Below are 14,215 nucleotides of genomic sequence, written 5' to 3' on the forward strand. Positions count from 1 at the left end.
CCTAGGACATTGGTTCCGGTCCTGCCTAGGTGCAGACCGTCCAGTTTGTACTGGTCACACCTCCCCCAGAACCGGTTCCAATGCCCCAGGAATTTGAATCCCTCCCTGCTGCACCACTGCTCAAGCCACGTATTCATCTGAGCTATCCTGCGATTCCTACTCTGACTAGCACGTGGCACTGGTAGCAATCCTGAGATTACTACTTTTGAGGTCCTACATTTTAATTTAGCTCCTAGCTCCTTAAATTCGTCTCGTAGGACCTCATCCCTTTTTTCCCTATATCGTTGATACCAATGTGCACCACGACAACTGGATGTTCAACCTCCCTTTTCAGAATGTCCTGCACCCGCTCCGAGACATCCTTGACCCTTGCACCAGGGAGGCAACATACCATCCTGGAATCTCAGTTGCGGCCGCAGAAACGCCTATCTATTCCCCTTACAATCGAATCCCCTATCACTATCGCTCTCCCACTCTTTTTCCTGCCCTCCTGTGCAGCAGAGCCAGCCACGGTGCCATGAACTTGGCTGCTGCTGCCCTCCCCTGATGAGTCATCCCCCTCAACAGTACTCAAAACGGTGTATCTGTTTTGCAGGGGGATGACCGCAGGGGACCCCTGCACTACCTTCCTTGCACTGCTCTTCCTGCTGGTCTTCCATTCCCTAGCTGGCTGTGGACCCTTCACCTGCGGTAAGACCAACTCACTAAACGTGCTTTTCACGTCATTCTCAGCATCGTGGATGTTCCAGAGTGAATCCACCCACAGCTCCAATTCTGCAACGCGGTCTGTCAGGAGCTGGAGGCGGATACACTTCCCGCACACGTAGTCGTCAGGGACACTGGAAGTGTCCCTGAGTTCCCACATGGTACAGGAGGAGCATATCACGTGACCGAGCTCTCCTGCCATGACTTAACCCTTACATACACTTAAATTAGCAACAACAATGCTAAAGTTTACTCACCTTTATCGAAGAGAAAAAAGAAAAACAATTCACCAATCACCAGCCAATCACTTACCCCCTTGGCTGTGACGTCACCTTTCTGTTTCTTTCTACTTTTTTGCCTTCTCCCTGTAGCTGCACCGGCTCGCCTGTCCACGCACCTCCTCACGCTGCTCCCGACTGCCGCCACGTTGCGCCTTTATAGGCCTCTCGCTAGCCCCGGAACTCACGCCTCTCCACGCACCTCCTCGACGCTGCTCCCGACTCAGCGACGCACCTCCTCACGCTGCAATAAGTTTTTAAGTCGATTTACGGGCTCCCAGGCCGCCTGCAATTTCTGCGGTCTGGAGGAGTCCGTGTTCCATGCTGTTATGGAATGTGCGAGGTTGCAGCGCCTCTTCCATTATTTGAAGGGGCTGCTCCTCAAATTCTGGTTGCACTTCAGTCCCACACTCCTGATCTTTGGGCACCCTGTGCTGAGGGGCGCAGGTAGGTCGGAAGGTCTCCTCGTTGGACTGCTCCTGGGTATGGCCAAGGTGGCCATCAGCCGGTCCAGGCAGTGGGCGGTCGAGGGGGTCGTTCAGCCTGACTGCCTGCCTCTCTTCCGCACGTACATCCGAGCCAGGGTGTCCCTGGAGATGGAGCACGCGGTGTCCACCGATACACTCGCGGCCTTCCGCGAGAGGTGGGCACCGGAGGGACTGGAGTGCATTATCACCCCCGGCAACCAAATTTTAATTTGATTTGTGTTTCCGGTTAAAAATTCATTGGTTTAATTGTCGGTTTTAGTGCCCCGCCCCCCCCGTTAATAACGGGGCACTTGATTTATGGTTTTACACAAAATAGTTGTAGAGTTGTGAGTGGCTTAGCCAGTCATGTGATGGTCACAAGACTCAATAAAACCCCAGCGAGTTGGGTCTTGGTCATTCACGATGAGGTATGCAGTTGTGAGCCTAGTGGATGAACTGGTAATGTGTAGTGTGATTGTTAAACAGTTGCTAATAAACCAACTCGTTCTTAATAGCAATGTGTTGTTATGAATTCTTAAGCAAAGAACCCATGAAGCAAATACATTACAGCCGGCATTTAATGCCCATACTTAATTGCCCTTGTGAAGGGGATGGTGGGCCTTCTCTTTGAACCGCTGCAGTCTGTATTCTGGAGGTATTCCCACAGTGCTGTTAGGTAGGTAGCTCCAGGATTTTGACCCAGCGATGATGACATTTTAACCCAGTGTCCGTGAGAGACTGTGCATTAAAAACTGCTGATGCTGACCATGACAGCCAATGTGCCCTAAAAGAAGAAGATCACATCATACAAACTATGACCTGTTAATGGGAATGACTTTCAGGCTGTAAAATGGTTGACAGGTACAGATGATGGCCATAAACCATTCAAGAGTTTTTTGTCACAATGCATCTAGTAAGAACACTGCTTTGCAATTCACTCCGAGGGATCCCTTATTTGTACTTCACACTAAGATAACTATTTCTATTTGCAGCATTGAAAAAATAACAGAGTATTTACCTGGGACCTGTAGGACTGAAGGGCTGAAGTAGGGTCATGTGCAGTTCCTAACCGACTGCTCAGGAAACGCGGGCCCATAAATGACTTGTGTTGACTGCTGCCGTCTATTTTCATTTCTAGTAATAAAGGTACAATTAAAATGTGCATTCACCTGCCATCTATAATTAGTGCAGACAATTCATTTGAAACTCTCACATTTTTTAACTAGTTATTCATCAGTGCTATCCCAATAACAACAACAACTTGTATTTATATAGCGCCTTTAACGTAGTGAAAGGTCCCAAGGCACTTCAAAGGAGTATTATAAGATAAAAAATTTGACGCCGCTGAAGTAGAAATTAGCGCAGGTGACCCTAAAAAGCTTTGCATCTTGAAGGAGGAAAGAGAGGTAGAGAGGCGGAGAGGTTTAGGTCGGGTGTTCCAGAGTTTGGGGCCTAGGCAACACGGCCACCAATAGTTGAGCGATTATAATCAGGGATGCTCAAGAGGACAGAATTAAAGGAGCATCGGGGGGGGGTTGTGGGACTGGAAATGACAGAGATAGGGAGGTGCGAGGCCATGGAGGGATTTGAAGATACGGCCTAAATCTCCATTTCTACCACTGGTTTAGTCACAAGTCTACTACATATATATCAGGGGTCATTTTAGCCTAAATCACCGTGCAGGAAACCCGTGGGATCGGGTGGAATGCTACCTTTACCCTCGCTCAGTATTACTTTCCAGTGACTTCAATGGCGAGTAATAATGGGCGGGTGTAAAACCAGCGATGCATCCGATCCCGTCAGTTCCCCAACAGATGTATTAAGTTACAATTACCACCAAAGAAATTGCAGAGAGTGGTACAAGTGTACCTTGGGGATGCAAGTCAAAACGAGAAAGCAGACAGCACAGTAGATTGTGTTTTCTCTTTGGAGGGAACTATTCCTTCCCAATGTATGTTAGGATGCTTTGCCCCATGTTTTCCACTTTACTTTCCATCTAATTTTGTAATGCCTATTTAGGCGCTACATGGCCACATAAGGCGCGAAAATGGGGTCCGAGATGCGCATGCAAGTGCAGAGGAAGCCATCTTGGTAAATGACGTAAATCAATGTGCACGCTGATCTGAAGCCACTGCTGCCATTTTCGAACACCACACTCCAGCCCTGTCTTACTCTTGCCCAGCTGAACGCGACATTAAACGGAATGAAGGACCCCCCCCCGCCACCAGCACTACTTAAAGTTTGAATATTCGACAGGGAGTTGTGTGGCTGGTGCTGGTCACATCAAATATTGTGCTGAAAGAAGTTGTTCCAGACATAGGTGGCTTGGTAGGGCTTCCTCTTGGAACTGAATATGACTGGGAGAATGAAGAGAGGCCACGTAGAGCAGGACAAGCTGCTAGAAGAGGGAGGAGGAGGAGGGGGAGAAAGTCACTGAGCAGGAGGCCATATCCACCAAGGGACTTCAGGGAGCAATTCAAAATAACTCAACTTCAGCGAGGACCAATGCATGAGATGTCTTCACTTCACAAAAGAGGTTATGACTGAAATCTGCCAACTGCTGATGCCACAACTGCAACCTCAAAGCTGGGCAAGAACAGCATTGCCTGTAGCTGTCAAGGTGACCCCGCTCTTAACTTTTATGTATCTAACTCCATTAAGGCTGCTGTTGGAGATACAAGCAAGATCTCAAAATTTGCAGTGCAGAGTTATATAAGGGAGTTCATTGTGCTCTCAAAATAAAGAGAATATTTTTCACCTCATTCCCTCTTGTCAGAGACAAGCAGGTGGAGATTTAGCACGAATTGCAGGCGGAGGTTTTCCATGATTTGCAGGCTTCCCAAGAGTGCAGGGTGCCATTGACTGCACACACATTGCCTTGCGTGTGCCTCGTTTGAATTGAGCCATTTTCATGAACCAAAAGGGATTCCAGTCCCTCAATGCGCAGCTGGTGTGTGACCACAGATAGCGCATCATGCAGGTGAATGCCCGTTATCCTGGCAGTAGTCACGATTCTTTCATTCTGCGGCAGTCCTCTGTTCCACCTGTACTTGACCCACAAGGCAAGTCAAAGGCTGGTAACTGGGTGACAAGGGGTATCCGCTCATGGCAAAGCTCATTACTCCAATAAGGAGCCCACGTACGTGTGCACAGCAGACCTACAATGAGAGCCATGCTGCCACAAGAAACATTATAGAGCACACTACCAGCATCCTCAAACAATACTCCCATGCCTGGATTGCTCTGGGACAGCCCTGCAGTACTCAGCTGAGTGGGTACAAGATGTGTGGCAGTGTGCTGCATGCTGCACAACCTGGCCATTATGAGGGAACAGCTCTTGCCGCCAACTATCAGGCGAGAAGCTGAGGAGCACGAGGAAGAGGAGCAGGAGGAGGAAGTGCAACAGACAATGGAGAAACAGGGAGGCTACAATGTAGACTGCCCCTTTTTGCCCGGGCTCTATGTGATCGGAATATTCATGAGTGACACCAGTAACCTCATCCACACCTTCCCATTCACCGACAGTCCCACATTCCTTACCTTTCCTCTGTCACTGACCATCACATCGTCCTCTTTCCAACAACACAAAAATAGAACCACCAGAAAATTCACATTCCAATTCAATTTTATAAATTCAATCATTAAATAATTCATACAAAATTAAACTAATCACCCTGTGCATTCCCTTAGCGCCTGTCTTTCATGTGCCTCTGTCCATCCTAGTGCTCCTATGACGTGCTTCCTCAGTGGCTGCAGCATGGCTGGTGGAAGGCTGCTGACCTTCAATTGAGGAGACTGCAGGCGACCTTGGAGAGTGACCTCGAGTAGCACTGGGCCTAGAGGGCTGGGCTTCAGACTGCACCATCTCGGCCTGGGCTGCAGCTGGTTGGCTGACAAGGAACAGCAAGGGCACTGGTGGAGTAGCAGGCTGGGAGCAAGAATGCTGTCATGCTGAGAGAGGACAGCAGGTTCGCGTTCCATGGAACCACTGCCACTCTCCTGGGGAGGCGCTTCAGCGATCCTGCTGATCTGTTGGGGAATAGATTGATGGACTGCTGTGATGCCCTGGAAACACTTTTGAACAGTAAGTGACAGGAAACAGAGAGTAGAGGTGAGCGGTTATTTATCGGACTGGAGGAAGGTATACAGTGGTGTTCCCCAGGGCTCTCGGTACTAGGACCACTGCTTTTCTGGATATAAATTAATGACTTGGACTTGGGTGTACAGGGCACAATTTAAAATTTTGCAGATGACACAAAACTTGGAAGTATAGTGAACAGTGAGGAGGATAGTGATAGACTTCAGGAACATAGACAGGCTGGTGGAATGAGCGGACATGTGACAGATGAAATTTAGCGCAGAAAAGTGTGAAGTGATACATTTTGGTAGAAAGAATGAGGAGAGGCAATATAAACTAAAGGGTACAATCCTGAAGGGGGTGCATAAACAGAGAGACCTGGGACTATATGTGCACAAATCGTTGAAGGTGGCAGGGCAGGTTGAGAAAACGGTTAAAAAGGCTGACGCGAACCTGGGCTTCATAAATAGAGGCATAGAGTACAAAAGCAAGGAAGTTATAATGAACCTGTATAAAACACTGGTTCGGCCCCAACTGGAGAATTGTGTCCAATTCTGGGCACCGCACTTTAGGAAGGATGTGAAGGCCTTAGAGAGGGTGCAGAAAAGATTTACAAGAATGGTGCCAGGGATGGGGGATTACAGTTACGTGGATAGACTGGAGAAGCTGGGGTTGTTCTCCTTGGAGCAGTGAAGATTGAGAGGAGATTTTCTAGAGATGTTCAAAATCATGAGGCGTCTGGGCAGAGTAGAGAGAGAGAAACTGTTCCCATTGGCAGAAGGGTTGAGAATCAGAGGACACAGATTTAAGGTGATTGGCAAACGAACCAAAGGCGATGTAAGAAAAAACTTTCTTAAGCAGCGAGTGGTTAGGATCTGGAATGCACTGCCTGAGAGGGTGGTGGAGGCAGACTCAATCTAATCTTTCAAAAGGGAGTTGGATAAGTATCCGAAGGGAAAATATGTGCAGGGCTGCGGGGAAAGGGCGGGGGAGTGGGCCTAGCTGAGATTTGGCACAGACTCGATGGGCCGAATGGCCTTCTTCCGTGCTGTAACCATTCTATGATTCTGTGAATATTATCCAGAGCCACAATGGCAGTGGTCTGAGCTTGCAAGGCAACAGTCTGAGATTCCATTACAGCACTCAGACCTTTGATGGAGCTGTTTGTGCTGCAATGGTAGGTTCCACTGGTGTGCTGATGGAGGTGACCTCCGTTCCATCTTGGAAAGGATGGGCTCCAAGCTCTGCGCAAAGCCCCGGGCCAGACTCTAACATGCTCCTCGACATTGTGTGCAGTCTTTCTGGTAGGATACCCAATGCAACAAGCATTTGTTATGTACATCCATCAGCCTTCTGCTGTAGCCTAGGCCATCATAGTCCTTATCTAACTCTTCTGCAGCAGAACTAATGTGCAACCTTGCCCTCCAGCAAGCTAGGTCTCACTATGTATAGATCCCTCCTCTATCCTAGTCTCTAAAATACGCTCAGTGTCAGTCCCTGAGCTAGTGTCTGCGAGTGTAAGATCGTGTGACGTTCTCTCTTCATCTTCACTGTCTTCTTTCTCTTCCTCCACTGACTGGGAACGTTCCACTTCTTGTGTATCTGAAATGCAAAAGGATTAAGGATTGGGTTGTGGTGAAGGGAGAGGAGAAAGTAAGAAGTGCATGCTTACACCCTCTGCAGCCTCTCACTCAGAAGAGGTTGTGAGATGAGGGTGAAGTAGGAAGAGAGAAGGAGGATTATGATGCAGATACCCTCATCATCGATTGCTTTAGCCCTGCTAGTGTCCACGGCCTCGATGATACCAGTTGCCATGATGGCCAGCACTGTCTCCTTCATGAGGGTTAAAACGTGCAGGCGCACTTGTCTTCCTCCAGCTCTTTCCTACTGCCTCCTGTTATGTGCCACCTTCTTCTGCAAGAAACAGGACGGTGTGTCAGTGAGTGTCCTGCAATATGTTTAGGTGATGTGGCTGTCATGGTTGAATAGTTGCCAGTGTGAGCAAGCTATGATTTGTGGATGCAAGGGTTGTAACAGTGCTAAGTATGTGAGGGCGAGGTAAACCATATGAATTGAAGGGTTGCGTATTGACTGATAGAGATTATTGGTAGGTGAATGGGGGTATAGTGAATTGAGCAGTGGACAACGGTAGTGGTGCAGTTGGTAGAGCATGCCATTGAAGATTGGAGTCCCTCACCTTGACAACTCGTGTTAGATCGTTAAACTTCTTCCTGCGCTGCATTCATGTTCTTGGAGTAACACTCCTGGTATTAACCGCTGCCGCTACTTCTACCTAGTGTCTTCTGAACATGTGTTCCTGCCCCCTGCAGATACAGTATGTCTCTACTTCTCTCCATGTCTTGTACATCCTGTGCATTATCAGAAAACCTTGGTGCACGCCCTCTCTCACATGTTCAGCCATTCTTCAATCTTTTACTGCACAGATTAAGTTCATATTGGGCCCCCTGCTGATGCATGCGGCCAATGAATAGCACGGGTAGCGCTGGCTGCATGCAGTAACCATTTAAAACAGCAGGCAGCACGGTTAGCCCCCATGTCTGTTTTCGTGGGCTATCCAATTGAACTCCCGTTGACTCTTTGCTGTTCCAAAGATACCAGCCTCCAGTACCTCACCCAAGTAGGCATTCTTGACATGCGAGTCCAAACAGTGACTGCTGGCAGCTATTTGATCATGCAATGCATCTCGGATGAAGTAGCTCCTGCCCTCACCTGTGGACCAGGTATGCAAATTCTGGCAGCGATCAGGAATGGCATCTCTGGCTCATGTTCTTCTCCCTACCTAGCCCAGTAGTGGCGAGGCTAATGGAAGGGCATTTTTCATTAGCTCTGAGTCAGAAGACAGTGGTTCACATCTCACTTCAGGGACATCAGCAAAGAATCCAGGCTGACACTCCAGTGCAGAACTGAGGGAGTGCTGCGCTGTCTTTCCGATGAGACATTAAACCGAGGCCCCCTCTCAGCTGGATGTAAAAGATCCTGTGGCACTATTTTGAAGAAGAGCAGGGGAATTTGCCAGTGTCCTGGCCAATATTTATCCATCAATTACATTGCAGTTTATGAGATCTTGCTGTGTGCAAATTGGCTGCTACGTTTCCTACATTACAACAGTGACCACACTTCAAAAGTACTTAATTGGCTATAAAGCGCTTTAGGAAGTCCTGAGGTCATGAAAGGTGCTCTATAAATGCAAGTCTTTCGTTGTTTTCTTTATAATACAAATATTGCAGGAAGTGTATCCTAATTTCAGGCCTCTAATGTAATGAAGGAATGTAATGTATCATATCAATCCATCAAATAGATAAAAGATTTGGATTTCTATAGCGCCTTTCATGACCTCACTGCATCACAGAGCTCACTACAGTCAATCAAGTCATTTTGAAGTGTAGTTATTAAAGTAACATGGGAAGCACGGCAGCCAATTTGCACACAGCAAGGTCCCATAAAGGGCCAAGTCATAATGACCAGATAATCTGTTTTAATGATGTTGGTGATGCCGATAAGTGCCACTCCTACATAGAAACATAGAAAATAGGTGCAGGAGTAGGCCATTCGACCCTTCGAGCCTGCACCATCATTCAATATGATCATGGCTGATCATGCACTTCAGTACCCCATTCCTGCTTTCTCTCCATACCCCTTGATCCCTTTAGCCGTAAGGGTCACATTTAACTCCCTTTTGAATATATCTAACGAACTGGCCTCAACAACTTTCTACGGTACCCAGCGGTCTTCTCTCCCTGCTGGTGAGAGGCTTTCACCAAACTCGTTCGGAGGGGAGACCGCCCAGAAACCAGGGAGATCGGCGAGAAAACTCGGTGGCAGCGGACGGTAAGGCCACCAATTTCAGGCCCATAGAATTTTACACCACAGAAGGAGGTATTCGCCCACCGTGCCTGGCCCGGCTCTTTGAAAGAGCTCTCCAATTAGTCCCACTCCCCCTGCTCTTTCCTCATAACCCGACAATTTTCTCCACTTCAAGTATTTATCCAATTCTCTTTTGAAAGTTACTACTGAATCTGCTTCCACCGCCCTTTCAGGCCATGCAATCCAGATCACAACAACTCGTTGCACAACACAAAATCACCTCATCTCACCTCTGCCAATCACCTTAAATTTGTGTCCTCTGGTTGCTGACATCTCTGCCACTAGAAACAGTTTCTCCTTATTTACTCTATCAAAACCCCTCATGGTTTTGAACACCTCCATTAAATCTCTGCTAATCTTCTCTGCTCTAAGGAGAACAACCCCAACTTCTCCAGTCTCTCCACGTAATTGAAGTCCCGCATCCCTGGTACCATTCTAGAAAATCTCCTCCGCACCTTCTCCAACGGCTTGACATGCTTCCTAAAGTCCAGTGCCTAGAATTGAACATAACACTCCAGCTAGGGCCTAACCAGTGATTGATAAAGGTTGATAAAGCTTCTGTACTCTATTCCCCTGTTTATAAAGCCAAGGGTCCCGAATGCTTTTTAAAGAGCCTTCTCAACCTGTCCTGCCAGCTTCAAAGACTTGTGTACATACACCCTCCCAGGTCTCTCTGTTCCTGCACCCGCTTTAAAATTGCACCATTTAGTTTAGATTGCCTCTCCTCAGTCTCCCTACCAAAATGCAACACTTCGCACTTATGTGTTAAATTTCATCTGCCATGTGTCCGCCCATCTGTCTGTCCTCCTGCAGTTACTAAGCTCCTCATTGCTTACTACATTTCTGAGTTTTGTGTCATTTGCAAAACTTTGAAATTATGCCCTGTATAGCCAGGTCCAAGTCATTAATATATATCAAAAAGAGCAGTGCACCTAATATTGACCCCTGGGGGACACCACAGCATACTTCCCTCCAGTCTGAGAAACAACCGTTCACCATTACTCTTTGCTTTCTATCTTTGTATCCACGCTGCCATTGTTCCTTTACTCCCATGGGCTTTAATTTTGCGAACAAGTCTATTTTGTGGTACTTTATCAAATGCCTTTTGAAAGTCCATATACACAGCATCAACTGCACTACCTTCATCAACCATCTCTGTTACTTCATCAAAGAATTCAATGAAGTTCGTCAAACATGATTTGCTTTTAATAAATCCAGGCTGGCAGTCATTTATTTAACACATTTTTCAAAGTGACAATTAATTTTATCTCGGATTATTGTCTCAAAGTTTCCCCCCACCACTGACATTAGGCTTGTAATTACTGGGCTTATCCCCCTCCCCTTTTTTAAACAGAAGTGTAACATTTGCGATCCTCCAGTCACATATCTAAGGATGATACCGTACCAGAGCTTCCATTATCTCCACCCTTACTTCCTTCAGCAACCTAGGATGTATCCCATCCGGACTGGGTGACTTTTCTACTTTGAGCGCTGCCAACCTTTTTAGTACCTCCTCTTTATCTATTTCTATCCTATCCAATTTCTCTACTACCTCCTCCTTTACTGTGACATTGGCAGCATCCTCGTCTTCAATGGAGATAAATGCTCAGTGCTCATTTAATACCTCAGCCATGCCCTCTGCCTCCACAAGATGATCCCCATTTTGGTCCCTAATCAGCCCATGCTTCATTTGACTACCTTTTTCCTATTTATATAATAATAGCTTTTATTTATATAGCACCTTTAATGTAGTAAAACGTCCCAAGGTGCTTCACAGCAGCGTTACAAGACAAAACAGATAAATTTGACACCGAGCCACAAAAGAAGAAATTAAGACAGATGACCAAAAGCTTGGTTAAAGGGGTAGGTTTTAAGGAGCATCTCAAAGGAAGAAAGAGAGGTAGAGAGGTTTAGGGAGGGAGTTTTAGAGCTTAAGGCCTAAACAGCTGAAGGCACGGCCACCGATGGTTGAGCAGTTATAATAAGGGATGTTCAAGAGGGCAAAATTAGAGGAGCGCAGACATCTAGTGAGGTTATGAGGCTGAAAAAGAATACAGAGATAGAGAGGGGCAAGGCCATGGAGTGATTTGTAACCAAGGATGAGAATTTTGAAATCGAGGTGTTGTTTAACTGGGAGCCAATGTAGGTCAGCGAGCACAGGGGTGATGGGTGAGCGGGACTTGGTGCGAGTTACGACACGGGCTGCTGTGTTTTGGATGATCTCAAGTTTATGTAGTGTATAATGTGGGAGACCAGCCAGAAGTGAGTTGGAATAGTCAAATCTAGAGGTAACAAAGGCATGGATGAGCATTTCAGCAGCAGAAGAGCTGAGGCAAGGGCACAGACCAACAATGTTACGGAGGTGGAAAAAGGCGGTTTTAATTATGCCGCAGATATGTGGCTGGAAACTCATTTCAGGATAAATATGATACCCAGGTTGTGAACAGTCTTATTCACCTTCAGACAGATGCTAGGGAGAGGGATGGAGTCAGTGGTTAGGGAACGCAGTTTGTGGCGGGGACCCAAAGATAATGGCTTTTGTCTTCCCAATATTTAATTGGAGAAAATTTCTGCTCATCCAGTACTGGATGCCGGACAAGCAATCTGACAATTTAGAGACCGTGGAGGGGTCGAGAGAAGTGGTGGTGAGGTAGAGCTTGGTGTCGTCAGCGTACATGTGGAAACTGACGCTGTGTTTCCGGATGATGTTGCCAAGGAGCAACATGTAGATGAGAAATAGGAGGGGGCCAAGGATAGATCCTTGGGGGACACCAGAGGTAACGTCGCGGGAGTGGGAAGAGAAGCCATTGCAGGAGATTTTCTGGCTATGATTAGATAGATAAGAATGGAACCAAGCGAGTGCAGTCCCACCCAGCTGGACGATGGTGGAGAGGGGTTGGAGGAGTGGTCAACCGTGTCAAAAGCTGCAGACTGGTCCAGAAGGACGAGGAGGGATCGTTTGCCTTTATATGTTTATAGAAGGGTTTTGGGTTCCCTTTTATGTTATCCGCGACTTAGTTCTCATACACTCTCTTTTCCTCTTCCAGTTCTCCTCTGTACATTCTGTATTCAGCTTGGTTCTCTACTGTATTATGAACCAGACATTTATCATAAGCCTCCTTTTTCTGTTTCATTTTGATTGCTTTATCTTTACTCATCCAGGGAGCTATGCCTTTGGATCCCTTCCTTTCCCCCTCGAGGGAATGTATCTAGTCAGTAGCCAAAATATCTCTTCTTTGAATGCCTCCCGCTGAGGGGTTGACTTATGAGGATAGGTTGAGTAGGTTGGGCCTAGACACATTGGAATTCAGAAGAATGAGAGGTGATCTTATTGAAACTTATAAGATTATGAGGGGGCTCGACAAGGTGGATGCAGAGAGGATGTTTCCATTCATAGGGGGAGACTAAAACTAGAGGATGTAGTCTCAGAATAAGGGGCTGCCCATTTAAAACTGAGATGAGGAGAAATTTCTTCTCTCAGAGGGTTGTAAATCTATGGAATTCGCTGCCTCAGAGAGCTGTGAAGGCTGGGTCATTGAATATATTTAAGGTGGAGATCGACAGATTTTTGAGCGATAAAGGAGTAAAGGGTTATGGGGTGCGGGCAGGGAAGTGGAGCTGAGTCCATGATCAGATCAGCCATGATCTTATTAAATGGCGGAGCAGGCTCGAGGGGCCAAATGGCCCACTCCTGCTCCTATTTCTTATGTTCTTATGTTCCACCATAACTTACATCAATTCGGGATGTCTCACATGCTTATTAAGTATGTTTGGAGTGTAGTCACTATTGTAATGTAGGAAATGCGACAGCCTATTTGCGACCACAGCAAACTCCCACAATCAGCAATGTGATAATGAGCAGATAATCTGTTTTAATGATGTTGGTTGAGGGATAAATATTGGCCAGGACACCAGGGAGAGCTCCCGCTGCTCTTCATTAAAATACTGCAGTGGAATCTTGAGAGGACAGACAGGGCCTCAGTTTAACCACTCATTCAAAAGACGGCAGCTCTGACAGTGCAGCACTCCCTCAGTAATTCACTGAAATGTTATATCAACTAGCAGGTGAAAGAGCTGCTGCAAGATTAAACCATCAGATTCTCCAGGTTGCCTACCTTGAATGTGTTGTGTTACCTCCTCCCAGGTGGGTTTGCTTTCCTTGTTTAGAGTTGTACTGATTGTGGCTGTGGGAGTTGCCAGCCCCTCGAGAGTTTCCTAAGATGGTAAAACTGTCTGTTAAAAAATATACTGTCACGGTACACGGTAAAGGTGCAGCTTATCTGTGCAGATGGGTGGGGGGGAGGGGCGGTTTTCAAACCTTTACCAGAATAAATCAACAGTTATATGAAATTAATAGGCCGCAACAAAGAAAAACCGCGTCTACAGATTTGTGCCCCCAAAATGTTCTCCTTTTACCCCGCCTTTCCTGAAAGTGTTGATTCATGCTGGGCATGTGTCCGCAACCAGCCGCAGTACTGTGCTCAGATCCACGGGCTTCATGTCTCAGCAGAGACAGGGGGGCGGGCGGAAATTGCCCCCTTCTTTAAGGCCCGTTACTGCTTGTAATGAGGCGGTAAGGCCTTTCTGCCTGGGGCCAGGTGACGGGGCTGACCCATCCGCAATTGCCTGTGAGCCGGGTTTCTGGCCCGCCCCATGTTTCCACGCAGCCTGGCGTGCCAACCCCTTGCTGCCCGGCGGCAATCCCTTATCGACCCACGAGGGAAATTGCCCCGGGGGAGCACGGCCGCTGCCGGTCAGTGCCTCTGACAGCGTAGCGGAGGCGGGAAGCTGCCGGCGGCTGG

The 14,215-nt window shown here is 47.3% G+C and overlaps 1 protein-coding gene across 8 annotated transcripts in view; it reads right to left on the reverse strand.

The window, feature by feature from the left end:
- Nucleotides 1-14,215, reverse strand: part of dzank1 (double zinc ribbon and ankyrin repeat domains 1) — a 133,544-nt gene that overhangs the window by 96,330 nt on the left and 22,999 nt on the right. For all 8 annotated transcript variants that reach the window (XM_070890116.1, XM_070890115.1, XM_070890118.1 and 5 more), the window contains 2 exons: nt 13,529-13,628; nt 2,469-2,584 (listed from right to left, as the gene is read on the reverse strand). In XM_070890116.1, the coding sequence (XP_070746217.1) occupies nt 2,469-2,584; nt 13,529-13,628 (216 nt within the window). The remainder of the gene's footprint in view (nt 1-2,468; nt 2,585-13,528; nt 13,629-14,215) is intronic.

The sequence above is a fragment of the Pristiophorus japonicus genome, chromosome 9 (assembly GCF_044704955.1).
Source record: "Pristiophorus japonicus isolate sPriJap1 chromosome 9, sPriJap1.hap1, whole genome shotgun sequence".
NCBI lineage: Eukaryota > Metazoa > Chordata > Chondrichthyes > Pristiophoridae > Pristiophorus > Pristiophorus japonicus.